General features: G+C 46.9%; 3 protein-coding genes across 21 annotated transcripts in view; 2 read left to right on the top strand and 1 right to left on the bottom strand.

Annotated features, from left to right (window-relative positions):
* LIN54 (lin-54 DREAM MuvB core complex component) overlaps positions 1 to 3,013 on the top strand; it is a 40,950-nt gene extending 37,937 nt beyond the window's left edge. For 3 of the 4 annotated variants that reach the window (XM_075033984.1, XM_075034003.1, XM_075033993.1), the window contains one exon: positions 48 to 3,013. In XM_075033984.1, coding sequence (XP_074890085.1) covers positions 48 to 249 — 202 coding nt within the window. In that variant the 3' untranslated portion in view covers positions 250 to 3,013. The remainder of the gene's footprint in view (positions 1 to 47) is intronic. The other variant, XM_075034013.1, reaches the window with a different exon arrangement.
* Positions 3,014 to 3,035: 22 nt separating this feature from the next.
* Positions 3,036 to 11,245, bottom strand: THAP9 (THAP domain containing 9). Its single transcript, XM_075033970.1, has 5 exons — positions 11,115 to 11,245; positions 10,806 to 11,001; positions 10,421 to 10,709; positions 9,480 to 9,630; positions 3,036 to 8,184 (listed from the first exon to the last, which is right to left on the bottom strand). Exons 1-5 carry the CDS (start codon positions 11,192 to 11,194, stop codon positions 6,222 to 6,224), a joined length of 2,679 nt encoding a protein of 892 aa, XP_074890071.1. The 5' UTR covers positions 11,195 to 11,245; the 3' UTR covers positions 3,036 to 6,221.
* Positions 11,246 to 11,580: 335 nt separating this feature from the next.
* Positions 11,581 to 27,767, top strand: part of SEC31A (SEC31 homolog A, COPII coat complex component) — a 46,086-nt gene continuing 29,899 nt past the window's right edge. For 7 of the 16 annotated variants that reach the window (XM_075033926.1, XM_075033918.1, XM_075033913.1 and 4 more), the window contains exons 1-13: positions 11,586 to 11,820; positions 12,148 to 12,391; positions 13,096 to 13,178; positions 13,706 to 13,829; positions 16,798 to 16,996; positions 18,342 to 18,437; positions 20,372 to 20,512; positions 21,812 to 21,954; positions 22,872 to 22,971; positions 24,262 to 24,423; positions 24,610 to 24,762; positions 26,181 to 26,414; positions 27,003 to 27,077. In XM_075033926.1, coding sequence (XP_074890027.1) covers positions 13,100 to 13,178; positions 13,706 to 13,829; positions 16,798 to 16,996; positions 18,342 to 18,437; positions 20,372 to 20,512; positions 21,812 to 21,954; positions 22,872 to 22,971; positions 24,262 to 24,423; positions 24,610 to 24,762; positions 26,181 to 26,414; positions 27,003 to 27,077 — 1,506 coding nt within the window. In that variant the 5' untranslated portion in view covers positions 11,586 to 11,820; positions 12,148 to 12,391; positions 13,096 to 13,099. Of the gene's footprint in view, positions 11,821 to 12,147; positions 12,392 to 13,095; positions 13,179 to 13,705; positions 13,830 to 16,797; positions 16,997 to 18,341; positions 18,438 to 20,371; positions 20,513 to 21,811; positions 21,955 to 22,871; positions 22,972 to 24,261; positions 24,424 to 24,609; positions 24,763 to 26,180; positions 26,415 to 27,002; positions 27,078 to 27,767 lie in introns of all 16 variants that reach the window. The other 9 variants (XM_075033908.1, XM_075033872.1, XM_075033852.1 and 6 more) reach the window with 4 other exon arrangements.

The following is a 27,767-nucleotide window of genomic DNA, read 5'->3' as shown; positions in this document are numbered from 1 at the left end:
GCATTGTGTGTTTTTGCTGAGAGTGAGTCGATCTTTCTTTGTTTCAGGCTGCCTTTTACGTTTGTAACCAAGGAGGTAGCTGATGCAACCTGCGAATGCCTTCTTGCCCAGGCAGAGCAAGCGGAGAAGATGGGCAAGTCAAAAGCTGCAGCAGAGCGCATGATCCTGGAGGAGTTTGGACGCTGTTTGATGAGAGTTATTAACTCTGCAGGGAAGTCCAAAAGTGACACTTGTGCCATGAACTGCTGACTCATGCACATGAGCCACAACGAAGCGGACTGAACAGAACACTTAAGGCACAGGGACACTTTGGTTCGGCATAGAGGATTTAATAATATTTGTTAATTTGGTGCTTGTTGTAAATTGACCTGTGTAAGATTGAAACAAGAAAATCTTTTATAACAAGATGTAGAGCCTTTTAAATCTTAGCTAAATCCTATCCTACTTAAGACAATGCCTAAAGGCCAATTCTTCTTCCCTATGTACAGCTTTTACCTTGGGTTTCTTAAAAATTAGGTGTGTTCTCCCCTTTCCCTCAGAATAATTGCCTGAAGGGCATATATAAATTATTATAATATATATTATTTACAGTGTATGGAGTTGCATCACTTTGTGCATACAGGAAAACACAGGTGATGTCAACAGCCATGTGATGCTTTGGGTGACAGGCCCGTAATAAGGAGGTATCAGTGTATCCAAGATAGTTCTGAAAGGAAGTGTGTAAAAATAAGCATCTAAGTGGAACGTAGTACCTGTATTTAGGACCTGACACAGCATGTTACTTTAGTGCATGGAGCACTGTGAAATACCCAGGCAATAATACAGAGGGGTTCCTTGCAGATCTAGCATTGGGCAAGTGGTGGAGAATCTCACTGGAGCGAGGCCCAAGGAGCTTAGAGGCAAATGGAATTAATGGGAATTTTTTGATAGGAATGTAGCTGAGAGCTCAGATGTTTATTAAGCTGGAACTTGAAGGCTAAGACAGTGGCCTGTTCTCAGAAGTGAGGAAGGGCAGCCATGCTGCAATGCTGGACTGTCTGCCCAGTGTACAGTGTTACCTAAGTGTGCAGCAGATGGATGTTGTTGCTTAGGTGAAGCTTGGTTTTTCAGAGGTCTGCAGCAGCCTCATCCGTCACTGGAGGTAGGACTGTGCAGTCCATTGTGTTTTCTAGGATTGAGCTGTAACCCTGGAAAATTGTTTAAGACTGAGAAGCTAAGATCATGTGAGACAGTGGAACCACAGTTGTCTTAATGAGGACTCGAGACAATCTGCATCTGAATCGACTTGCAAACTCAGGTAGGGATCATGTTCAGCCTGGCTGTGGGTCTTCAGGATGCTGTTTCTCTGTATGTTGGCAATTTACTTGGCGTAAGGTGTTTTTTTTTAGTGTTGTTTAGAATGACTGTGAGAGCTGTGATCAGAGAGGATGCTAGCACAGAATCAGGATCACTACCAAAACAGATGCACGGATCCTTTTACACAAAGGGGGGCAGGGGGAATCAGCTATAGCTGTGTATAGACTAGGGCAGGGGATTTTTTTTCAGTATTTGTTATAGGCAATCTCAGATCACATTTCTGATAGTGGAACACATTTGCAAAATTAACCTGGTAGGTTACCTACCATGAGCATCAATAACCATGTTTCATCACAGCCATTTTTATTACCTATCTCACTGCACCCTGAAGTAGCTAGATTTTTCCAAAAGGGATTTTGTATTCCTCACATAAAGCTGTAAATACATGCAGCAGAGCTCTTCCTCCAGGTTTTCTAGCATGGCCAGGCTGGTGAAAGGTAGGGGCTAGGCAAACCAGCAGCAGAGCTAAGTGCCTACATGTGTGATGGCAGTACGATGGGAGGATGCTTCCACTCCTGTCTTCACCCCATGGTCCTGTGCACTGAGCAGAAGGCCCTTTCTCCTTGACCCTTCTCTGGTTTCTCCTTGAAATACCTTGGGGGCACGAAGGGCCTGGGAGGTGGCCAGCAGCAGTGGCGGGCCTGTTGAATGGCCATTTCATACAAGGTTTGACCTGAGAGTCACCATCTGAAGGGCTCTGTCTGCTATTAACATCTCCCTGAGCATAAATAGCAAGTATGTTTGTGCAAATCTCTGAAAAGGGAATCCACCTCTTGTGTAAGTAAATGCCATTTTCATAATTAGGGCTTGGGTTTACTAAAAAATCAGTGCAGTAACTTTACATGTAGATAGTGCGGATATTCAGTTTACTTCTAGAGACCTAATACAGTATGCCCAGTAAGATTTGTATAAATGTAAATTAGTGTAAGTGAATAAAGTAATACCTACTTATGTTATTTTTCAAACAGATTGCAATATGCCTTCTTTTGTTTAGACTTCAATCCATGTTAATTTTGTATATATTCCATGTCTTACTCTAAATTGCACCTTTTGTGATGTGTATTTATATACAGTGTGCAAAAACACTTGTGAAATTTAGATTACAGTTGTAATTATGTATGATGGCATTGCTTGAGAATATTTTGCTTGTAAAGACTTTGAAGGTGCAATCAAATGCTCTTAGTTCTTCTATTTTGTTTTGAACAAGCTTTCTCAAATATTAAGCTTGGATTCCTCTCTCCACTTTCCCTGGTGTAGAATGTGTGAATTGGTTTTTGTACTTCCCTAGCCATTTGCATCAAACTGCTGGACAAGATTTACAGTCAAGTTCATCCAGTTACATTAAAATAATTGGGAATGGGGCAAGAGTTCATTTTCTAGTTCTGTTTACATCTGAAAGTAGAAAAATTAAATTTATATTTACTAGACCTATTCAAAGGATACACTTTTCTATATTGTACAAATAAAACAGTCAGATAAATCACAAAGAAAAATAAACATTTATACTATTCTGTAAATACGATTATTTTTTTTTTGCACTCCTTTCCTTCAACACTGACAAATATACACAGAAGATTTTCACTGAAATATCAAATCTGTTAACACTAGGCCCACTTCTGATGCAAGTACTGGCCTGGATCTTCAGTATGAGATTTGAATCCTACCAGAGATAAACCCGTGGTTACTGGCGTACTGTCATTCATGCATAGCAATTCATGCCACATTGTGGCACAATTCATAAAGGGCCAAAATGTGTCAACCAAGCCAGCACCAGATAGTTGAGAAATTTCTCAATTTCTTTTAAAATATTTAATGAGAAAGCATAGTTTTTTCACATGCACTGGCTGGACAAGAGTTAAGCTCAGACTGAGCAGAAAAATGTGCAAGGCCATTCTGCAGCACCCTTGAAGACAGCAGGGTGTGACACAGAGCTCCCTGAAGACCCTGGGCAAAACTTTGAGAGCCTTAGACTGATTGTTAGCAGGATGCAATGCACTGGTTTCTGGTGGCATTTGTGTCTATGTCTCTCTTGGGGAGGAGGTTTGTGAGCAGCTCTTGCAAAGCTGTATTAGTTGGTTGCATTAAGGAATACAAGTCAGTTAAGAGAGCTTGTGGTTTGTTTCTGCAAAGTAAAACCTGAGGGTAGGGGGTTGTGCATCCACTTTCTATGTTCAGCTTTAGCAGCTTGGTAAATATACTATACGATAAATGCTCAGGGAGTCTTAGGAGTCTTGTTAGGATGTTGAGCGAACAGAAGATGTTACTGGACTAAGCTTTTCCCCCCTATCACACCAGCTGCTGTGAGGGAAGGCTGTCTTATGTTAGGCTGCAGTAGAGGACTGAGAGAAGGAATGAGGTGCTCACAAGTGACTGAGGGGTGTATTTGTATGCTAGCAAGAGTCAGGATGTTTCAGAGAGAGATGGTGAACATCTGAGCAAGGAGTTGCTGAGAAGAGAAAATAGTGTCCAAAAGACACAGTGGGAAAAGGAGTGGTGCAGAAAATCACTTGGTTGCAATTGTGGAGTTATGAATGCTGGAAAATTCCACTGAAACCTGATAGTTCCTGTGGTGTGAGTACAGCCAGCAGTATCTGTTGTGGACAACAGCAGGTCTGTATTTTTGGAAAATAATGGCAATTGGTACAGGGTTCCTGTAACAGTTGTCAAGCTTTCTTACAATACTTGATAGCTTTGTAAATTAGGTAACTGTCACACTTTTTTCTAATAATGTGCTTTTGCTCAAATGCCATCCTACCAAGTCCCATACCTCAACATCTCTTGAAAACCTCTGTCATCAACATTTCAGTGAATTACAAAAGGATGTGTGAACTGTGGTGGTCATGGGTACAGGCAGGTCAGCCACAGGAATGCACAGAGCCTGAAGTCAGCTTATCTGCGCAGCAGTCTCCGGCTCAGTTCACTGATTGGCAGCAACTGCACAAAACCCATGAGAAATTCAGAGATGGGGAAGCCCAGTGTGCAGCATGCCTGCCATGTTCACAACTTCACCCCAGCAGCCAGGAGCTCATGTGCATCTTTGTGCAAGAGCTTTCTGTTCAGGAGGCAGTGCAGTATGAATCAAGCAAGACAAGGCTCCCTCAGATGTAAACAAGAAGTGGAAGCAGCCTTATATCCAGCCAAAAAAATTGCACAGTGAGGAAGTGCCTGTTCCCTATGGCTCAGCTCATATTGGAGCTGGAGGTTTAGGCAATGCAAATGTTGCAACATTACATGAGTGCAACCGATCTACCACTGGCACTTCAGCATTTTGCCAGTTTTCCTAAAAATCACATATATATGGGAGGGAAATAGTTACCTGTTGGTCTCTTGTAGGGAAATAGTTACCTGCAGAGTCTCTTGTAGCTGGAATGGCTCCATGAAAGTGATGGCTTCAACATGGCTTTTTGCTTAGGTAATTGGACTGGAAAAAAAGTCTAGAGGTTTTGGTTTGCTACTCCCAGTAGAGAACATGTGAAGTTGTGCTGCTGATCTCAAAGCAGAGCTTGAGGAATTGAATGCAGCAGCTCTGCTCCCACCATGAGTGAGTAGGACTAAGGGGAAGAGGAAGAGCCAAAACTGACCAGGGACAGTTTTGTCAAGTCACTGGTAGGCAAAATGGCACCTTGAATATTATTCCTGTCCTAGGACACAGTGGATCACCATTTTTCATCCCATCTCCAACATGCAGCTCAAAAGTAACTGAACAGCCAGAGTTTTGTGGGAAATAGTTGCCTTCCATCTCTATGGATGCAACTGCTGTTCTGCATGGCAAAGGGAAGCCATTTAGCAGCAGTTATGCCAAACTTCACTATTCCAGGTAAAGCACTGCCTACCAAGGCAGCTTCCTTGCCACAGAAATTAACTGACTGAAGAATCCTGTCCTACTTGGTGGCATCAAATCTATGATTCAAGTAATCAATAGAAACAACACCTGAAAAGGTGCCTTGGGTTGCAGGACACATGCCAGCTCTGGGAGGATGGGGCCATGTGGCACGGTTGAGTGCGTGACCTGATGGGGCCAAGTTAATGGGACCTGAAACACTTCCCCTGCTGCAGCACCCCCATATGCTGGTGCCTGGGGCTCCTGCCCAGAGAGGAGGGTGTCAGTGCCCCTGGGTGCTGCTGGGCACAAGAAGCCTGGTCACAACCTCAGTGCTGCCCTCTCACCTTCATGGACAACAGCCTTCCCTGCTTAGTATCCACTACCCTCCTTGTAAAACATGGGCCTTTAGGGGTGCAGTTTGATACTGTAGTCCCCCCTCCAGGGGATCTAGACTTAAACAGCTTGTTTAGCTGTTTGATGAGACATGTAGGAGTGGAGATTAGAGCTTGTGTACAACTTGAGTGCTATTTTCTTTTCACGTCTTTATTTTCTTTTTTAAGTAAAAGCTCTGCAAGCTTTCTTGCCTCCAGCTTTTTTAAAGTAGATCTGCTTTGGTGAAATCAGATTGCCAGGACATGTGATCCCCCAAGTCACATGGAAGATGCATCAATTTTCTCCTGGCAAGAGCACTCACAGCACTAAACCACCCAGCACCTCCAGGGGACGTGTTGCAGTGTCCCCTACCACTTTCCCAGGCACCTTGTGCAACCATTGCTCATCCTGACCTGCCACGCGAGTCTCATGAAATATGTGGCTGCTTTGCAGGATTGTTAGATGAAACACAGGATCAGACGAACTTCCTTGCTTTGCTTAGCCAAACTGATCAGATGGCTTGCAGTGGCCCAACACATCACTGCTTATCAACGCCACTTTTGCCAGCCAAATCTTGGGAAGACACCACATTTCCTCACATGTATTGCTTAGATATGGCCATCATTGAGCCTCAGTAGGGGTTGGCCATCCTTGGAACAGCAGTAAGTACTCATGACCCTGTGTGGGTTTGGCTTGACTGACAGTTACCCAATGGCAATGGAGACAAATGTTTTCCCTTCAGTCTCTTCAATCTGTGCCTTCCACAATGGTATTTCAAGTTCAGGTGTTTGGCATGGCTTGTTCTGATGTTTAAGTAGCATCGTGTTATTTCCTTTACTAAGATTGTGTAGTGATTGTTGACACCCAACTCCCCATCAAGTAAATGGTTCGTGAGGGTGGGGAAGAGGGGACTTTCTCCCAGAAGCTCCTGGAAGACTTTCTGTTCTAGAAACAAATGCCATAGCTTGGTGTTTTTGTTGTCGTCTCCTACTTTGCCATACTGGTTTAGGACTTGTTCCGAAATGCTTGTTATGTGGTACACGCTCGCCGAGGGCAGACTTACTCCACCTAACTTTTTTACATAGAGCACTGACCCACATCTTAGCCTGCTCTCATCTGAGTCAAAGAGGGAAGCAAGACAAGTCTCACATTGCAAGTCAAAGGCTAATTGCTCAGCAATGAAGCCCGCAGTGCAGGTGATGCTCTGTGCATGCAGTGATAGGTCTGTCAGCGCGTTACTCAGTGCAGAGCCATGCAAAAGAAGGCCTGCACAATAGGGGTACTCTGTTGCCAGTGTCCTCCCACAAGCTGGGTTATATTGAGCACAAACGCTGCCAAGGGTCAGATCTCTCCTACGAGACAGGGATATGTCCAAGGAGCTTGTATTGCCTGAGCCACCGCTGTGTGGTGAGCCTGGCACCAGGCTGCAGCTAGCTAGCAATTTCTGATAAGCAGCCTGGAACACACTGCAGGTGGGGCTACCATTGCTGCCGCAGGCTTGCTGGAGGGCCCTCAGAAAGAGCTCCAGTGGGTCAAGGCTGAAGGCGTAGGTCAGGAGATGGTGGGAAGGAGTGCCTTCTGGACACACATAGTTGGTGTAAAGCCACTTGAGGCTTTCGGCATTGAGCAAGAAACTCAAAAATCCTAGTTTGCGTTTGCTCTTAATAACATATCTCCCCATAGAGTCTGTTAAGGTGACGAAGAAGCTCTTGGCCTCATTAAAGAGGTGGGTTATTTTGGTGTAATTTCCAGCTAGCAAAGGCTCCTTAAGTCCCCTTCCATAGGGACCTCTGCCATGAAATACATCACACAGATGGCTCATCAAACGCACAAACTTGACGGTACCGCTGCAGTTCTGGAATGAGGCCAGGCCCAGCTTCTGGAGGTGTTCCAGCGCGTCAGCAACACCCTCGCTGAACAACAGGGTAGCAAGGTTGATCTTTAGGTGGTAACTCTCCTTACTCCCAGGTCCACCTGACTTGCGACTGCATGGCTCTAATACCCTCTGCTCCCGCAAAGCTGCCAGCTCCACCACATGCTGCCACTGCACAGTGTCACTGAGCCACTCTATCTTCTGGAAGCACTGCAGAGCATTCCTTATCAGCTGGAGCACATGGCAAATGTCAAAGAAGTATGTGATACTGTGACCAGAGCCGGGCGGATGCTGGAAAGTGCACTGAATGCTTTCAGGATCTATCCTGATCCCCAGAGCTCTGGCAGTCTCAGCACCATGAGCGGTGGCACCTGATGTCACAGCCAGCACCGTGATGCCAATGTTGTTCAGCTTATTGATAGTCTGACGAAGCAGCTGAGCAATTAAGTGGCCGGTTGTGCTGTTCACAAAGAAGTAGCCAAGTGGAGCTGTCCAGGGACTTGAGATGCCAACTGCCATGAGGATTATTGCTTCTGAGGCTAGCGGAGCCTCATCAGCATCGAGGATGCCTGCTCCCAAGTCAACAAAGCCTGTCAAGCGCTGGGTCTGTGGGTCCCACTCCTGCTGCTTCTGCAGGGACATGTCTTGCACCATCAGGGCACAGCAGCAGTAGGCCTGTTCCCCTCTCTCCACCTTTTCCTGAAGGCGGAGAAAAATGTCGTTGCTGAAGCCTGCAGCAGCCTCATTATTAGACAGCCAACTGGAAAAAAAGGGAGGATGCTATTAGATGTGATTCTGAGAAAACTGAAGCAACAGGAAGAACCTTTGACCACTTAGGACATGGTCAGCCATGTCTGGAGCTGTAGAGCAGGCTAAGACAGAGTATAAAGCAAGCAGCCCTGCTTTTCTTAATGCATAGTCTGAGTTTCTTTTCTCACCCCCTCATGTTGGAGAAGTTTGTGAAGGACTGTCTCCCATGGGAGGGACCCCACGGTGGAGCAGGGGAGGGGGGAGGAGTGAGGAGTCCTCCCCCTGAGGAGGAAGGAGCGGCAGAGACAAGGTGTGGGGAGCTGACCCCAACCCCCATCCCCTGTTCCCCTGCGCCGCCAGGGGGAGGAGGTGGAGAGAACCGGGAGTGGGGTTGAGTCGGGAAGGAGGGAGGGGTGGGGGAAGGTGTTCTAATGTTTGGGTTTACTTCTCATTATCCTTGTTTCAATTTGATTGGTGGTAAATTAAATTGATTTTCTTTTTTTCCCAAGTCAAGTCTGTTTTTTGTCCATGACTATAATTGGTGAGTGATCCCTCCCTGTTCTTGTCTTGAGGTATGAGTGTTTCTTTGTATTTATTTCCTCCTCCCCATCCCACTGGGGAGGGGGGAGGAGTGAGGGAGCAGCTTCATGGTGCTTTGTGGGCAGCTGGGCTTAAACCATGACAATAGTCCTATTGGTTTTGATTTCCTCTACTGATGCTTGTTCCTGCCTGTGTCTCCTCACTTGTTTTTTGCTGTTGGTGGAATACTGCAGGTGCTCCCTTAACACTGCCTCCTGTTGCTGCTTTTTAGATGACCTTACTTGTATTTGCCCTTCTTTCCACTATTTAGTTCACCCATCCCCTCTCACAAGCCTACACTCCACATCACAGGGCAAGACCATGTGCCAATGTGGTAAAGCACCTCTGCTTTTTGTATTCCTCCCTCCTCCCCAGTGAACACTAAAACATTTACAGATCCTACAGCAGCTAAGGCCCTGAAATGTAGCTTTTTTTCACACCCGTACTCATCTGGGAATACTTAGCAAACTCCACACTTACTCTAGAATTGTTAATGTGAGGAATGTGTTATTCTCATGCTGTCACCCACATGCATGAACACATACCAGCTCTCTGAGATGAGGGGTATCAATATTTCTTGACATTTGCTTCCCACTCTGCTTCTGTTACTAAAGCAAAGCAGGGAAAAACTACTACCGCTGAATGGTTTCAGGACAGATCTGTTACACTGTTTCTACATGAGTACCTGGAAATACATTGAGAGTGCATGAATGAATAAAAACTTGCTTTGTCAGGCTGTAAGGATGAGGGAGGGGAAAAATCTTCCGTAGGTAATCATAGGCCTTAATATGGTAGAGGTGGAGAATACAAGCAAATTGCCTCATTTCTGGTGAGTATTCTGCCATCTGCCTCCAGCTGTGCAACTCACAAGGCAAATCTGCTTAAAAAAGAAGAGATCAGCTTTAGTGAAGCAAATAAATAGCTGATAACATAACAGGAATGCATAGTACAAACACATTGCAGAATACAAGGCAACAGGGCGGCCTCTGGAACCACTCAGTCCTGAAGTCTGGTGTGAGGTGTACAGCTCAGCAATACTATCACCGTGTCTCCTCTTCCTGGAGACAGGCAGTGGCCAGGGAGCGTATGCCCTACCATGCTGCCTGAGGCTGAGTCCCCAACACGTCTTTCCCCTCTTTTATCTAATGCCATTCCACAGTTTTGAGTAAAGACCGTGTCTCACATGTGGGTGCTGCTTAAAAATTGGCCTAACAGGAGAAAAGCCATTAACTTACGGTTGACTCTGCAATTTGAAATGGCTTCTTCAGGTTATATTATTAACGTTAACAGAGCTGGCCTCTGGACAGCACAAAAGACAAGGTTTTCTGAGTTAAATATGCTCTATTCTTGAGTCATTTGTCAGCTGAATGGTGGCACGGTTTGATTTCACACCTTTGGTTACAGGTCTGACCCGAGCACCGTAGCCAGCCTCAAGTAACTGAGTTTTTCAGGAAGACTTTAATTCTTTGCAGAATTGGTTGCTGCATTCCAGACCTACAAACTGCAAAGCCTTGGTAGGCTACCTACAAATTCCAGTGCCTTATAGCATCGGGCCTAGGAGTCTGACAATCGGGGATTACTGACACCGTCAAGTCAGATACAGGAAACCGGGGAAAGGGAGCACAGACCCTGAAGCACTCCGCCTTAGCAAACGCCCCCGGCAGTACCTGGAAACTGGGCCTGCAGCAAACTCACGGTTTCCTCAGGAAGCTGCTGCTTCTCCGCCAGCTCCTGGAGGATGTTCGCCACCGTTCTGGGCCGGTGCGTGCGGGAGCACCTCCCGGCCGCAGGAGGCGGCGGCGGCTCCAGCGGCGGCCGTGCCTCCCCGGCCGCTGCCTGCTGCCCCTTCAGGCTGTAGTTGTGGTCGCCGGCGGCGACCCCGGCGAGGGGGCTGGGGAGAGGCTGCTTCAGGGCTCGGACGGGGGGCCCGCTCCTCCGGCCGGCGCCCAGCGGCTCCTAGCGGGGAAGGGAGAGGGGAGGTCACGGCACGCCGACGGGACGCGGCCCGGCTCGGGGCGGGGAGAGGGGAGCGCGGCCGCCAGCCGCACGCACCGGGTGGGGGAAGCGGGAGGGCACGGCCCCCCGCCGCAGCTTCCGCCGCAGCCCGTAGCGCTCGAAGTCGGCCTCGGCGAAGTGCCGCGAGCAGAGAATGGCCCCGGGGCCGGGCCGCCAGGCCTGGCGGCTCCGCGGGTCCACGCGGTTCACGGCGCGGATCCACTCGCGGCGCTGCGCGGCGTCCACCGGGAACCTGCGGCAGACGGGGAGAGAGAGAGAGCGGGAGGCGAGGGCGGGCGGGGGCTGCCCCCCTCCCCAAGCCCGGGCGGGGCCCGGAACGCCGCGGCGGGGGACGGCCGCACTCACTGGTGGAAGGAGATGCCGCGCTCCCGGCTCCGCCCGTTGTCGCGGGCGGTACAGCCCAGCGCCGAGCAGCTCCGCGTCATGGCTGCCCCGCCGCCGCGGCCGCGGCCCGCCGCCACGCCCCACCCCGGCACGGAACGCGCCCGCCCATTGGCTGCCACAGCCCGCCCCTCCCGGCGTCCTCCGTCCCATTGGCTCGCGAGCCACGACCCACCCACCCCCCCCCCCCAGCCTTCCCGTCGGGGGCTGCTTCTCCATTGGGCGCGGCGGGCGCTGCTGGTCTTCTCGTGGCAGCGCTGCAGTTCCGCCTCGGTTCGACGTAAGCGGAGAGGCCGGCGGTGGAAATGGGAAGAGAACCAAAGCCAACCGGTAACGGTAGTGGAGGAAGAAGCAGCCAATGGCAGACGGTGATCCTCGCAGCCAATGGGGGCAGCGCTCCCCGTCCCGATATATAGCGGGGCCGGGAGAAAGGGCGCCCTTTCCCACCGCACGGTGGCCGGCGGTGGGAGTAGGGCCGTGGAGCGCGGCTGAGAGATGCCGGGCAGCGGGGCCGCTGTCCGCGGGCGCTCAGCCTCGCAGAGGCGGAAGCCGCAGCCGCGCCATGGGGCCGGGGCAGCGCCCGCCCCGGGCACAGCATCTGCCCGCTGAGCGGCCGTGGAATCCGGCGGCGGGAGGCGGCAGCGGAGCTGTGCTCCGGCAGCCGTGAGAGGTGGGTCAGGGGCCGCGTCCGGAAGCGCCCTTAGCCACGAGCCGCGTCCCCCCCAGGCTGTGAAAGCCGGCGGGTCGCGGCGGCTGGGTCGCTAACTCACGTGTGATGGAGTTATACCCCCCTCCCTTCCCCTCCCTGCTCGTGGGCCCGGCCCCTGTCCGATGATGAGCCTTACTGCTGTTCACATCATGACCACGCCGTGATTACTGCTGTCGAGCTGAGGAGGACAGGCGGCACCGGAGCCCTCGTGTTGCAGGCGCTTTCCCCCGGCTCCTCTAAACCCCAGCGGGGCGGCCGCCCCTAACGCCCGTCTTCCCTCTTCCCCAGGGCCGATCGCTGCTCCTGCCCCGAGAAACCCGGAGGAGACACCCACCCACCCACCCCCCCCGAAGAAGAAGGCACCTGCACCCGCCCGTCCCCCGCTCGCTTCCCGCGTAGGGAAAGGTGGAGCCCGGCTCTCCGCCGCCCGGAAGGCGCGGGGCGCGCCCGGAAACCGGCAGCGGGCGAGAGGCGGTGCCGCGGCTGCCACGTTGGAGCGGGCCGGGGACGGGTGAGCGCCGAGGACGCGGAGGTGAGGGGTTGGGGGAAACCTTCGGTTTCCACTTTTTTTTTTTTTTTTTTCCCTTTCAGTTCCTGTCAGAAACGGGGCGTAGGTGCCGGTCGACGAGGCGGCCAGCGGGGCGCCGGCGCGCGACCGACCGTTGCCAACGGGCCGGTGCCGGTCGGTCGCGCGCCGGCGCCCGCTGGCCCCGCACGGTGTCTCTGAGGCGGGGGGGGGGGAGCCCCAGGGTTGTTGAAATAAGACCCAGAAATGAAGGCGGTGGAGGCTTTGAAGCCGTTTTTCGTCTTCTGATCTGGCTGGTTGCTGAGGGCGTTTGGTGGCAAGGGTCGAAGTGGAGGTTTTTCTCGAGGGTGGGTTTGTTTCGTGGGTGAAGGCTGAAAGCTGCTCTGGGGTGCCCGATGTGTGCCTTGATGCTGCTAGAAGAGGGCTTTTCTGAGCAGTTGAAGCCTTTGCCCACGTTTTCCTGTGTTATGCTCTACGCGGCAACCATCAGTTTCCTCTACGTGTCGATGTTATTCTGCCAACGGAGCATTATTCCTTCCCCAGTGTGCTCTGGAGAGAATGGCTTAGGTGTCTGTCTCTCCGTGGGATATCTTTAGGAAAACGATCACCCTGGCTGCTTCTGCTAAGTCCTAATGCAGTTGCTGAATCCGTGGCAGTGCAGTCTCCCTATGCTCCATTTAAGCATTACCTTTCTTCATTTTATTTTTCAGTGAAATGAAGCTGAAGGAGATTGATCGTACTGCCATGCAGGCATGGAGCCCTGCCCAGCAGCACCCCATTTACCTAGCCACAGGTGAGTTTCTGGGAAGCGTGCGCAAGCAGGCTTCAGGCTATGTGTTGTGGCTGCCATGAACAGGTCGTAATCGAAAGTTGTAGGAGTTATTTTGTATTCTGAAGGCTGGAGCAAGATATATGACGTGGTGCCTTTAGTGGAGTTTTCCAGTTCTGCCGTGCATGAAAACATGCTTTGCATTCTGCAAGTGACAGCAGGCATCCTCTTCTTTCTGCCAGGGTAAGGTGACAGCAATCCTAACTCCTAGTTCACTGTCCCTTGCTGCTTGTTTGTAACTTTGATTGGGTTTTTGTGCATCATCAGGTAGAAAGAGGCACTTGCCCAGAGCTTTTCCTGAAACTCCCAGTAGGGTAACTATGGGGAGGAGAGTTACGTATAACTACATATAAATCACAGAAATGGAAACCTAACCCCATTTTAGGGTCCTTTTTGCAAGGATGATGTTTTTATGCCCCTTCTTGTGATTCTTTTGCAGTTGCTCTTTTGTGTATCGTGGCTTTCTCACTGCCAAGTGTGCTGCTTTGCAGGTACATCAGCTCAGCAGCTGGATGCCACCTTCAGTACAAGTGCTTCTCTAGAAATATTTGAGTTGGACTTATCAGACCCTTCGCTGGACATGAAGTCCTGCGCCACCTTCTCCTCCACTCACAGGTAAGCAGTGGGGTTGTAAGGGAAAAGTAATGGCTGTGGAACTATACATGGTGCATGTAGAAACACCATTTCATGAGGCTTATCTGCAGTTAAGGAGAGGAGCAGAAGTTCAGCACTGAAGGATGAAGGCATGTGAGTGCCATTGATGTTGTGGGACAGCAAGGTGTCATTGTGAAGGCAGTAAGCTTGGACTGAGGAGTTGCAAGCAGCTCATGCTCTGACATAAACCTAAAAAATCTGACACTGTCTGGTAGGTTTGAATATGTATGCAGACCATTTATCTTGGGGAGCCTCTGGGATTCTGCAGAGAACAGAAGGAAATGGGAAATTATGAAAATGCAGTTGCAGCTTTTCACATTGCCCTATCCTGTTTGCATTTAGGTATTTCAGGGAGATTCCTCTAACATAACTAAACTGAGTCATGTTGTGTGTGTAGTATCATACCTCACCCCACAGCTGGGAAGCCAAGTTCCTAACTGTACACCTCTACTTAGCTCTTAGTTCCTTACCATGTGCTTGTCCAAAGAAATATTGTTAGCATCAGAGCATCTAATTTCCATCTCACAGCACTTGTAGTGGCTCTCTGGTGGCTGATCCAGTGGCTGCCACTCGTTGCGGGTGAGCTGAAACAATATACATGGAAGTGCAGGATGTTTCTGTGGGTAGAGAAGGAGGTGAAAATTTTCATGCCATTGGATTGGATCCATGACTCTTTCATATAGGCTACAGTGTCAGCATAACTGCTCTTTCTCCTGGTAACCTTAAACGACATGACTGGAGGTGCAGGCAACTACAGCGTTTTGCCAGTATGTACAAGTGAGAATTTGACACTTCTAGGGAAGCAATTGCCATCTCCCCCACCTCTGACATGAGTAGAAATTAATTGGACTTGATTCTTCATTATCTGTTCTAAAGCTGTAACTTCAAGACCTAAGGACCTACAACTGTTGCCTAAAGCTCTTGACCAAATATACTTTGCTGTGTTCCTAGAGGTTACGTGTTGCCTATAAACAACTTGAGAGGGGTTGAAATTGTGTGCATTTGCATGCAATAAGGTTGTGACCCTGCTTAGGGATGCTGTCCTGATTTGGGTAAGTAATGGCTGTGGTAGCTTTTGCAGGAGGAAGCTTAAGGTGTTAGGCTGCTGGCTTTGTGCTATATCAGTTTTGTTGTAATGATTCATAGGGCTAGCAGAGCAGTTGTCCTGGCAGGCAGCTCACAATCTGTGCCCTGCAGTTGTCCATGTTTTAGTACGTGGGGCTTGTGAGAAACAGCCACAGTTTCTGTTTAATGCCCTGCACTGTGGGCATAGCTGATGTTAACATGTCCTGCTGACCTGCTGAGAGCAGGATGAGGTTTTGATCTTTTAAAATTTCCTTGTTCTACCTTGTTTTAACTATGCCTGAGATTTTTCAAGGCTTGCCAAGTGACATTTATTTACTGAATTTCAAAAAACCACTCCTTACAGCCCGGATACAGTGTTGCTTTGAAAGTGCTTCCCTTGGTGAGCAACAAAAGAATTTGACTTTGCCCCAGAAAATGCATTACAAAAGACGTCGATTTTTGTAATTTTTTTTTTAATTAAAGCTAACAAGAAATGCCCTAGCTAGCAGCGTGTACGTCAGGCTTTATTTTGGTTTGCAGCAGACTAAAATATCCAGGTGATTAAACCCACAAAAGATAAATCCTGCAACAAGCTTTGTTAATTGTCTTGCAAGTAAAAGTTTCACACTGCTTTTACAGAGCCATACTTTATCTTGGCAAGAGTAAAGGCCAAGAGGAAAGTAACTGCACAGTTAACTCTGGTTTTTGTTCCTCACCGTTTTCTGCCTTCGTTTTGGATTATCTTAAGTCCTGTTGAATCTTGCTGGTGGTGTAATGCTAGTGCCTGGGCAACCCTATTGGTCACTCCATTTCTTGTAACCTTGCATAGTTAGATGCAGAAGTATAAAAACACTACACTAGGAGATGGAGCACTTGGCTGTTACAGTATTTCTCACCCAGCATATGCTCTTTGTCTACCTTTCTGCACTATGTATTTTATCATGCTGACGTTGCTGTGATTTAAATTAATTACTTGAAGGTTGTCCAGAGATAACGAAGAGATTAATAATAACACAGTGAATGCTAAAGTAACTCCTTGCCACTTTCCAGTCAATGTGGGTTTGCTTTTTGCTTGCATAAGAGCCGATATGTGACCGTGTGTCATTTTATGTAGAAGAAATTCATTCTTTGTGTGGCTGAATACACAGGAATGCTGTTTTGCTTATGCAGCAAGTTCATTGAGTTGAAGGAAATTTGGGTATTTGCAGATGGACACAGTGGTGTGAAGATATTTCATTACTGGGAGTATGTTTAATTCCTCTTGACTGAGCCTGGAAAATAGATCGTGGTCCAAGAGCCATGTGTCTGTGATGTGAATAAACTACCTGCTGAGCCTCCAGGACAGCAGATGAAACTGCTGCACATCCAGAAGCACAGATACGGAAAAGGATTTGGAACTTTTCTAGTTCCACCTTTTTCCTCTCTTGTACGGAAGAGTTGCTCACAAATAGCAGAAGTTTACCTCCAGGCTGTGATTGCATAGGCCTACAGTCCTCTCTTTGATTACTCCTGTTGTTTTGCAAAGGTGAGCTCAAAATCACATGCAGTTGGGAGCACTTACCTGATTTTGCAGCCAGGAGTTGAGAGATGTTATTGATTACCAGATTATTGGTTGCGCATGTCGCGACCCTGTGTTGTGATAACAAGCAGAATTGGGACACATTGTCTTTCTGGGGGAAGGGGTTTTAAATACAGAGGTTCATCCTTAAGGAGAAATGCAGGCAGTGCTTTTCTCTGACACGTCTGCTCTGTCTGTTAGCAGCAGTCTGGAGGCTTTAGCTAGGGTGAACAAAAGGGAGTGCATCATTGTACGTGGAGATGATGATGGGTGGTTGTAGACTGTGGGGACCTCTGTGTCTTACAGGTACCACAAGCTGATCTGGGGGCCACACAGCATGACCTCAGGTGAGAGAGTCTCTGGAGTCCTGATTGCCGGTGGTGAAAACGGAAATGTCATTCTGTACGACCCAGCCAAAATCATAGCTGGAGACACTGAAGTAATAATTGCCCAGAAAGATAAGCACACGGGACCAGTAAGAGCACTTGATGTCAACATGTTCCAGGTTGGTTTTCTGCTGTTCTTATGCTGTTCACAAACCATCATAGACGGGTGATCTGTCTTAACGTGTGACCTTAAATGTTTCTGTCCCTTTCCCCTCCCCTGAAAACCATGAACTAGATTTGATGTTTGAGTGTCTGTTTGTATTTAGTAGGAAAAACCTGTCCTGTTACTGGCATTTCAGGATGGGGAATGAATGAGTTTAAGGCATCTGGTTCATTCCTTCCCCTCATCAGTTTACATTGTCAATTTAATGGGTCTTCTTAGCTCAGCTTACATGTAAAGTAGAGGTGGTCTTCTGTGGTGTTTTTAGCCAGTCTCCTTTTTTAGCTCCCACATACTGTGCCAATATTGTTCTCATCACACAGGGAGTATTTATGTGCTCTCATTCATGTTCCTAGTGACATCAGATTTTAGGTATCTCCTTTGGGGGTTTGGTAGGATCAGTCTTCAAGATCTCTTAAGTGTTGTTATTTGGAAAGAGGAGACAGAATAGGAAGCGCAGTGACGTGGCCTCTTTAGCAGAAGAGCTCTCAAAACCAACAAGCTTTCCTCCATCACTAATGAGCATTTACTTCCTTTTAGATACAGTGGGTTGGTTTTTCCATGTCCCCAGCAGCTGTGCAAGGATTCGGTTTAATTTGTTTCCTAAATAGCGCTTCTGTCCCTGCGCACTTGCTTTCAGCAAGGCCACCCTGTGTTCATTGTGTCCTCTGTGAATCACTTTCTTTCCCTTTCTGCCTGTTATGAAGTCAGAAACTGCTTGTCACCAGCCATGGGATGTGATCAAAGGGCGTTCGGTGCCCTCGGCTTATGTTGCCCTGCATGGACTTTTGCATCCCAGACACAGGATTGCTCTGGATGACTGCACTCACTGTGGGCAGGGTGCTGTCTGCTGCTGGAGGCACAAATGCCACACTCCCAGCCGGCCCCGTGTGTCGTGGTGTACCTGGAGCAAAGCTCTGCAGCAGTGATAGCTGCAGCACCGCTTCCTTGTCTGCCCCCTCCCAGAAGTGTCAGTGCTTTCCACTCGCCTGTCCATGGCTGCACCCCTGCAGCCTCCTCATGGGTATTTGCTGTGCAGTGGAGGAACACTCCACAAGAATGGGAATTTTGGTCTTGGCCTGCCAGTCTAGTGCAGTGTATGGATTTTTTTAATTAACTCAGTCTTACCTGCAATCTCAAAAAAAGTTGCTTTTTTCCCTAAGCTGCTCTGTGTGAGCCAAAGGCTATATCCAGAGCTGAGAGAAGAAACTGGGACAGTCCTGTGGATCTGATGCCTCCCAGCAGCTAAGGCTGTGAAAGCTGATGCTGAAAATACTCTTTAACATCTATTACGTGTCTTACAGACTAATCTGGTGGCCTCTGGTGCTAATGAGTCTGAAATCTATATCTGGGACTTGAACAATTTTGCCACGCCAATGACACCAGGAGTGAAGACACAGGTACCAGATTTGTATTTGTTAAATACTGCAGAGCAGACTAACAAAAAATATGCATGTCACCTAAGTTGAGAGCTCATTGAAACCTACAGTTTTAAAGCTGTCTCAAGGGTGGGGAAAAAAAAAGCCTTCTGAAGTCTAACTTGAGAAGCAGTTTACTGTAGTTAGCTGCATTTCTGGCAATGTTAGGTACAGTCCTTAATGGGTGGTACAACAGATATCTCAGTATCAAAATAAGAATATGTTCCTGCATGTTGTTTTCCAGTGGCTTTCCCAAAGGCCAACAAAAACAGGCCTTCTATTGGTACTTAATTTTTGTAATGTGCTTATTAGACTGGGGTTTCAGATATTTTTCTCCTTGTGACATGCCTGTTACTCAAAGCGTACAGCAGGAGCCCACGTCCTTAAGGACAGTACTCTGAGTGGCAGCGTAGGTAGCTTTCAGTGAACGCTTTTGGAAGTCAGTTGTGACAGCACTATTTTGCCACACTTTGTGTCTAGCCATGATTTTTTGCCCAGCTCTATACAAGGGTGACTGGATGCTGCTGCTGTTTTTCTAGGCCCCAGAGTGCAGTTTCCTGGCTGTGCCTCTAACTGCACAGGTCCATATGATGAGTGGCGTGTTCTGTTTCCAATGCAGCAACCCTGGATGTTGCAGTCATGTTTATCCACAACAGACCTGCACTTTTGGCCGGCTGCACAAGCAGTAGATTGATGTCTTCATGTGGTGGGATTTTATTTTTTAAAAAATTGTATTTGGCCAGGGAAAGCTGAAGGATCCTCTTAGAGAAATGTTGCATTTAATCAAGCAACAAGTAATAACAAGCAGAGTCTCTTGGGTTACACCACTTTTTAAATATCCATAACCATTACATGTCTTCTAGTCTTCTTCTGCATGTTTCACTGCATGCATGAATCTAAAGATTGTGAAGGTACAGATTGAGGAAAATAGGAGGAAGATAAAAAGCAACTACTGAGAAGTCAGAAGATGAGGCAGTAGGTTTGGCAGTTACCTTCATGGATTTCAGGGAGTGTTTAATTGCTATACTTCAGGGCCAGTGTTTAGCCTGTGTCTCTTCAAGAAGATCTGTAGAGAAAAACAATAGCCTTTTGTACTTTGTGCCTTGTGAAGGAGATAGAAGAATGGGAGGAAGTTGTTTCAATGCATGTACATTTCTGTAGATGTTACAAAATTGCACAAGAAATTTGGTGTTATTGGAAAATGGGTTTATTGCTGCGTGATAATTTGGAGACAAAAAAGTGAGGAAATGGAATGAGAAGTAATTTTCAGTTTAAAGATTTTTAGTTTAAACTCTGTGGGTTTGGATACTTTGTTTAGTCTGAGTTGTTATTATCATGTGAGCATTCTGGGGGACACGCACCTTGGTTAAAGATCCCTGTATAAGATTTTTTATGTCTAACAGTACTTTTTTAGGCTGGGAAATCTTTTAGTCCATATACTTAATGACAGCTGTAATTAATAGTGCAACAAGGACTGGGTTAATGTTTTTAATTCTTGGACTAAAAATAAGCAGTTGGGGAAGAGATTAAAAAACCCCACAGAATTCCTCCAAGCAAACTTACAATTTTTTTGTAAGTCAAAACCTAGTAATCCAAGGCAAAAGGGCAGTTCATATACCCGGATATACTTTCATGGAGTAATTTACTGTTCTCAAAGACAGTTGTTTTTAGTCTTCTCTAAGTGACTATATCATGTTGTAAAGCAGAAAATGTAGGTACTGGAGAAATACTAGCAGCTTATAAATTGGGGTTTTCAGGCATTTTACCCTACAGCATGTGTACATAGGAAGTCAGAACACATGCAGTACCTGGGATGAGTCTCCTTGAAGATTTGTCATATAGCAAGTCCTGAAAATAACACATTTTGAGCCTTCAATTTGGAAAGGTTGTGACGGGCTGTTCTGTGTGTGCAACAGCCTCTTGAGGACATCAGCTGCATTGCATGGAACAGGCAAGTCCAGCATATCCTGGCATCTGCCAGCCCTAGCGGCCGAGCTACTGTGTGGGATCTCAGGAAGAATGAACCCATCATCAAAGTCAGTGACCACAATAACCGGGTGAGTTAGCTCTCGCACGGCTGCACGGGTGCTTGTGGAGAGGGTTGGGGTGCCTCTTGGCATGTGGGGACAGGTCATAGCACCCCTTCTTACATGACATAAGGATACTGGTGCCTGGCCTGGTTTTACATGACATGCTAAATATCTAATGCTTTCTCTTAAAAGGCTATGTATATGCAGAGACGTTATCAGCATTTTAAATGAAAATAGGCAGATGCAGATTGAAGCAAGGCACTCGGATTTCCTATCAGAGTGATAAGTTGGTTTGAAGAAAGCCATTATTGATCTGTTTGGGGCTACCACAGAAAGATTTTTATTCAGCTAGTCAGAAGTGACATGTTTTGTGTGCTGGAGAGATGAGGTGGTAGCTGACGTACTCCAGGTGAGCACATTTAGTTTCACAGAGCAGGTGATGTCATGACTTGGTGCTCAGACAGAGAGAGCTTCCTCCTTGGCATCACAGGTGGGATGAGCACAAGGGCTGAGCCCTGGCAGGACACTGATGACTGATGGAGCTGGGGCCTGTGTTTCTTCTGGTCTGGATGTGGAAATAGGAGCAGGCTGCAGCTGAGCTTGGAGAGTGCAGGATCTGTGGTGGAGAGCGCCACAGAGGAGTGTTGGCATTGAGCGGGTTACAGGGCACACTGCCTCATACACTTAAAACCACCACATCTGCTCCTGGGGCAGTGTAAATGTAAAAAAGAGCCTGTTGAACTTGTGGAGAGTGCCATATTTGTATAATTCTGTATATTTTAAATGGAATTACAACAATAAACAAACTTCCTATAACAAACTTTGAAGATGGAGCAAGGGTTCAAAATTATATTTACAAATGGGTGTTGCTGAAATAGCTGCTGGTTTATGTATTGTTGCCTAACATAACAGCAGCACGGTAGGCTGTCTTCATCATGTGATTGTAGTCTAGTGATACAGTGTTCACATGACAATAACCTCTTGCCTAATGATGGCTTTTATTGAAATATCAATAAAAATATCGGAGAAAAAGGTTTGTATAGAGGGCTTTACAGTTTTCTTACGTTAAAACATAGGACTGTGAACAAGACAGTACAAAGTCATCTCTTTGGGAGGACTTTGGGAAACTAACTGTAAGTCTCCTCGCTCACGGATACGAGGAGAATATCCCAATCTGAATGCAGTCAGAAATAATGCCCCAAAACACAGCTGCAAATTCTATTGCAACAGTGTTTTCCCATGCATGTAGACATATTTAAGCTAGTTGTCTTTTGTCCTTTAATGCTGCTTAGTTATTTTATGCTGTGGTGCAATGTTGTCACTCAGATGCACTGCTCAGGCCTGGCGTGGCACCCTGATGTTGCTACCCAGATGGTTTTGGCCTCAGAGGATGACAGGCTGCCTGTGATTCAGATGTGGGACCTAAGATTTGCCTCCTCGCCACTTCGTGTTCTAGAAAGCCATACAAGGTATGAGTCTTATGTAGCCTGCTGCTCCATGGTGTTTGCACTGTTGGTGACTGCGTACCAGTTTGTACATCTCGCTTCTTGCTCAGTTCCCTGTGAAGGCTTACTTAGTTGGAGGCAGCGATTCCAGCAGCAGGCAGTGTTGTATGCTGGCTTGCTCACTAGCCAACTCTGTGTCTTGAAAGGCTTGCGTTTTGGGGACCTGCTGGTTTGAAGGGAACAGGCCCCAAAATTAAAAAAACACCACCATTCTGCTGAAACACTGAGGTTGGTGGTTTGTTTCTATGCTTTTTGATAAGAGGGAACTGAGGTGCAAAGAGTTAGTAATAGTTGATTTTTCCTGAATAATGGACTGAAGGTGCACCTGGACGCATCCTCACATGTGGACACTCACAGTTTCTCTGCCCCTCAGTCCCCTAGATGCCTTAAGTTTGAGTACAAGGAAAGATTTTGTTAAATTCTCATCCCTCCTCAATTGTTAGTGAAACTTTCCTTGTTGCCGAAGACCAGTGCTTGATTTAAGGAGAGAGACCATCAATAAGGGTGTGTTGTAGCTTCTCACCAAAACTGCTGCCAGTGGTTCTACTGACTTGAATGTCCTGATAATAAAAAGAAGCTGCAAACTTCATAGTCACCGACCTTACCTATAGGTTTGCACCCTGTATGTTAATGATACTGCAGGCAAACAAACCATTTTGTTACATTGGTGTCCAGGTTCTCCCACATGACTGTTGAAAGCATCTATTTCGATAAAGAGCTGCTAACATTGAAAAATTTCTCCTCTTGTAAGAGGAAGGAGTGTGGAGGGCATCTTGAGGTGGAATGCTCAGCTAATAGAGAAATTCAACTTAAAAATATGGTTTATTTATCATCATTTTGCATTTACATTAAACTTTTTTTGGTTGTGACTTTTCACACAGGGGTATATTGGCCATTGCTTGGAGTATGGCGGATTCGGAGCTGCTACTTAGCTGTGGGAAGGATGCTAAAATTCTCTGCTCCAACCCGAACACAGGCGAGGTATTGTATGCACACCGCTTAAAAAACCCCCTCTGTTCAGAGGTGGCACAGTGGCATATGCAAAGCAGGGGTTGGTATGCTTGCATTCCTAGGAGTGATGCTTCTGTGGGCTGTTTCTCTCTACCCTGTGTACTTGTGTTTGGTATAAGCACCTTCTGAGCTTGTTCTGGTGGTGCAGGATTCCTTCTTAGTATTGCTGATACTACATGTTTGTCCTTACTGCTTCTCTCCTGCTAAGTAGTAAGGCCACTGCTCATTATAAGGGATAGAAATGGCACCACTTAAACTAAGTACTTTCTTCCTACTCTTTTGGTTTGGGCCAATGTAGCTGGATTACTGTTTCAATTGCCTTTTTCCTTCTGTCAGTGTAAGAACTTTTATCCAGACCAGAGTGATTTTGTAGGTTACTACAATAGTGGCAGATCAGTGAGAGCCAGTTGAGTGTGTTCCCAAACCACCCTTTTGGGACTGGGGATACCTTTCAAAGGGGATGCAGATCCTTTTTTCAGACAAGTTGAGTGTTTGTCCCTAGATCATGAGAAGGGCTTCAGGGACGCTGGAGGGCTCCTTGCCTGCAGTGAGCAATAATCCTGGAGGACAGACTGAGAAGTGTTTCTAAAATTCAGACATTGGCCCAAAAGTGCAGAAGCTGTGGGGTGATAAATGAGTTATCTGAGCTGGATCCTGAGCTGTTAGGAAGGCTTTACATGTGGATGAATCATATCACATGTTTTTATTAAAAATAAAGAACAGTTTCCTGGGAGACAACGAGGCAGTTAGCATTTTGCTCTTTGAGTTTCTCCTAGTTTATGGTTAAATGTCTGCTGCAGTGATGGGCTTGTCTGTTCCAGGGCAGGAGAGGCTGTCTGCCCAGAGTGCAGGTTTTAACTTTTCCAATTTTCCTGTGAAACAGACTTACTTCGAAGCCTGGGCATGTCTCCATGTAATGTGTAGAGATACCCAGATTAGCTTTGAATGAGCTAGCATGAATATCAGCAGCAGCTCACAGCTTGCAGTGGGACAGCACAGATATACCCTGCCTGCATAGTTTGACCTGTGTGGGTTAAACAGAAGATTTAATGGGACGAGAAGGAAATTAATCAGTGGTATGTGATATTCTCCTGTTTAGCAGTTGTCAGGGTTTGCCCAACTGTTAGTGTGTTCGGTGATGTGGAGGCTGATGGGGAGCGAGAACAACAGACCAGTCTCAGGGCAGGCAGGAGAAATGTGGTTGTTGGACGTGGTACTTCATAAAAGCCCTGATTTGTTGGACTTGTTTTTGCTGCCCAGGTGCTGTATGAGTTGCCCACAAACACACAATGGTGCTTTGACATCCAGTGGTGTCCCAGGAATCCCGCTGTCTTGTCTGCGGCTTCATTCGACGGGCGGATCAGCGTTTACTCCATCATGGGAGGTAGCACGGATGGCTTGAGGCAGAAGCAAGTTGATCAGGTATTGAGAAATGTTCAGCTAAGAATATGGACAGAAAGAGGGTAGAAAAAAACGTGGGCTCATGGGAAGTCTTCAGTGGCTGTCGGCAGCCCTGGACTGCTTGCAGGATCCAGTACAAATAAATGCTTATGTTTAGTTTATTGCAGATATGTCACTTTTGGTTTTTTTACTCTTTTGTTATCAAAGCTTTCATCGTCTTTTGGGAACCTCGATCCATTTGGTATGGGACAGCCACTCCCACCCCTGCAGCTTCCCCAGCAAACTGCCCCACAGAGTGTCATTTTGCCCCTAAAGAAACCACCCAAATGGATCCGGCGACCTGTGGGAGCATCGTTCTCGGTAAGCAGGAGACAAGGCTAGGCATGCTTGGCCAGGCAGGAAGGGAGATAGTGATGGCACCTGAAAAACATGTTAGGAAGAGGGGAGTTCAATGTTGTGCTCCACCTTGGGAGAACTTCCCCTGTTTATCATTGTGGCAGGAGATGCTCGCAGCAGCTTCCAGACCAGGTGGTTGGTACAGCAAGCCAACAAAAGTGTGACAAAAATGCTTGGGAAAAAGAAACAAGGAGGCATTGTGTTGCCAACAGGCACTTGTTTCTTTCAGTTCTGGGATTAAGGCTTTGCTTTTATTTATGTGCTGTGCTTGCTTTGGAGTAGACAAATACACATTGGGAGGGGGGAGTGGGACCAAACTGGGGAAGTATCTGAGACTTGAGTGCAGTTTGAAGCTATTATGTGAGTCAGTGTGGCGGAGAATACTCCGGTTAGCTCTGATCAAGGTAGCAAGAGTTGCTGTAGCAGCACATGGCTAGGCTCCTCCATGGCTGGTTGATTTGCAGCATCTGCTCTTTGGCTCCACCTTTGGCTTATTTTCTAGACCCATGGGCCCTTTCTTGGGGATCTCCTGAAGATTTTAGCCTGTCCACTTGAAATAGTTTTTTTTTGCCAAAATACTGCTCAATTTTCAGCATTGTACGTCTGCTTATTCATAATCTGATGCACAAATTAAATGCAATTTTCTCCCATCAAAGAGAAGTGACATTGCCTAGCCACTGACTGATGTGTCATTTATAACAGGTGTCTATTCCCTTATTTCTCCTGGTTTTCCAGGAGCCAGCTGTCAAGTCTTTCTCTTGGCTAGGCTTTTTGCTTTTTGTAATTCTGACTTTGTCATTTATTGGAGTGGCCTGTGGAAATTAACTTTGAGCTATAGAATGAAATAACATTATAAGCCCCTTCTAATTTTTTTCTTCTGTTGATTTTACTTCTCTCCAAATGATGACACAACTTACTGCCCATCTCTCAGTAGATTTTTAACTGGGAAACAGCCTCCCAAGAGCAGGGCAGACGTCATGCATGAGCATTTATTTAATGATGCATAGGTTTCTTTGGCAGTTACATTGCAATATCATAAGATACTCCATTTATGCTGGGCACTGTACAGACCCACAGCTCTAGTTTGCAGTTTCTAGTCAGTCTTTTGCCTGAGAAAAAACAGGCACCAGAGTAGCTGTGTTCATAAATCTTACTAAATGTGCACCCACTTATCCAGCAAGCTCCTTACATGCGTGGAAGTATGGGGTGGCGGGGCCGGGGGGAATCAATGAATTGACGTCAGGAATGTTTGTCCATTGGATGATACGCATATATACTCTATATAAAATCATGTGCATATATATGTGTATGCGCATGCTTTTTCATATGCGCTCCAGTGTATGCTTGTATTTTTACATACTGCATGTGTGCATCAATTCCAGTTTGGAGGCAAGCTGGTTACATTTGAGAATGCCAAGTCTCAGCAGCAGCCAGGCATCGAGCAGCAGCAGCGTCACCATGTCTACCTGAGCCAGGTTGTTACAGAGAAGGAATTCCTGGCCCGCTCGAACCAGCTGCAAGAGGCTGTGCAGTCTGAAGGCTTTGTCAGCTACTGCCAGAAGAAAATTGACATGGCCCAGGCTGACTTTGAGAAAAACGTGTGGGCCTTCTTAAAGGTAACAGGATAACAGCAGTTTAGAAGTTCCCCACTGACTCGGAAAGCCAGTGCAGAAATGGTTTCTTCTGCTCATTATGGTATTTTAGCAGAAGATGTGCTGGGAACCAAAAGTGTAGGCTGTGGGAATAGTGTCCATAAGCCCTGTCACTGGAGGTGGCCCACCAGAAGAGAGAGGGTCCTCAGGGCTGGGGGTATTTGCGGGGTTCATGAGGAACCATGGCAGAAGCCAAGGCTTGGGGGAAGGTATCCTGTGCTTTTTGACATCGCCTGTCAGTACATCTTTGTACAGGGAGGTGGTGAGAAGGGATAAAGCTTTGGGATAGCTTTAGATGTGCTTTTCACTGCTCATTGTGAATGTCTAGAAGTTTCCAAGTGAAGCAGATAAGCAGATTGTTCACCTACAATAACCAGATTGAAGCCTTGCTTCCCTACTCAAGTGCTCAAGTCACTGAAGACCTTTTCAGTTCTCTTTATTACACTCTGTTCACAGTCACTAGCTCTCACTGGGTTAATTTGTGCTGGTTAGTGAGGGAGAAAATGAAAAATCGTGAATTGCGATATATTCTTTAACTTTTGTTTTTTAAAGGTGAACTTTGAAGAAGATTCACGTGTTAAATACCTTGAGCTCTTGGGATACAGGAAGGGTGATCTGAGGAAGAAGGTAAATGTGCCTGGAAGCTATGCTTGTGTTAAGTGCTTTACTGATGGATGTATCTGCAGCGTACACAGCCTAAAATGTTGGCCTAAAATGTTGATGATGCCATGTATGGTTGAAGTACTCATTTACCTGTGGGACTGGAAGAGCAATTACCAGTATCCACAGGCTATTCAATACAATAAACAATTTTATACAACATTTTCAGTGTGTTTCCCAGCAGATGGTATTTGTCAGTGCTGCAGCTTTCCTAATAGCCACAATACAGCTGGTACCCATGGTGCCAGAGCCCCTGTTTAAACATGGCTGACTTGATAGTTGTGTTATTTAAGGAATTCCTTTGTTCCAAAGGATGAGAGAAATATTCCTCTGCTCTTTAAATTTTGTCCAGATAAACAACTCATAACTTCAGAATTCTTCCAGCAAGCAGTTTGCTTTGTTGGTTTTTTATTAGCTATGTCATCTTCTTGCCATATGGATGTTCAATGAACATTTCAGAGCAGGCAACAGATTTCAGAGGCCTGTCTGCATCTGACTATTCAATGTTGATCTGAAATTCTCACCCATCAAGAAGCTTTGATATTTGTTGGTTCAAGCAATTCATGTAACTTTGTTACGTGACATCCTTCTACTGTAGGATCATGAAATCTGATCTGGTTTTAGGCTTTTTGGTTGAAGAACATGTAAGCAGTCTTC

This window comes from Buteo buteo, chromosome 1, assembly GCF_964188355.1.
Source record: "Buteo buteo chromosome 1, bButBut1.hap1.1, whole genome shotgun sequence".
Lineage (NCBI taxonomy): Eukaryota > Metazoa > Chordata > Aves > Accipitriformes > Accipitridae > Buteo > Buteo buteo.
The sequence above is the reverse complement of the archived record's forward strand: the minus strand, read 5'-3'. Positions and strand labels throughout refer to the sequence as shown.

Bases quoted from the DNA above. Each gene is read 5' to 3' on its own strand.
- THAP9 (XM_075033970.1), bottom strand. From the start codon at position 11,194: ATGACGCGGAGCTGCTCGGCGCTGGGCTGTACCGCCCGCGACAACGGG. The intron at 10,710-10,805 runs GTGCGTGCGGCT...CTTCCCCGCTAG, and splicing joins CCTCCCGCTTCCCCCACCCG to GAGCCGCTGGGCGCCGGCCG. The intron at 9,631-10,420 runs GTACTGCCGGGG...TTTTTTAAGCAG, and splicing joins GCTGCAGGCCCAGTTTCCAG to ATTTGCCTTGTGAGTTGCAC.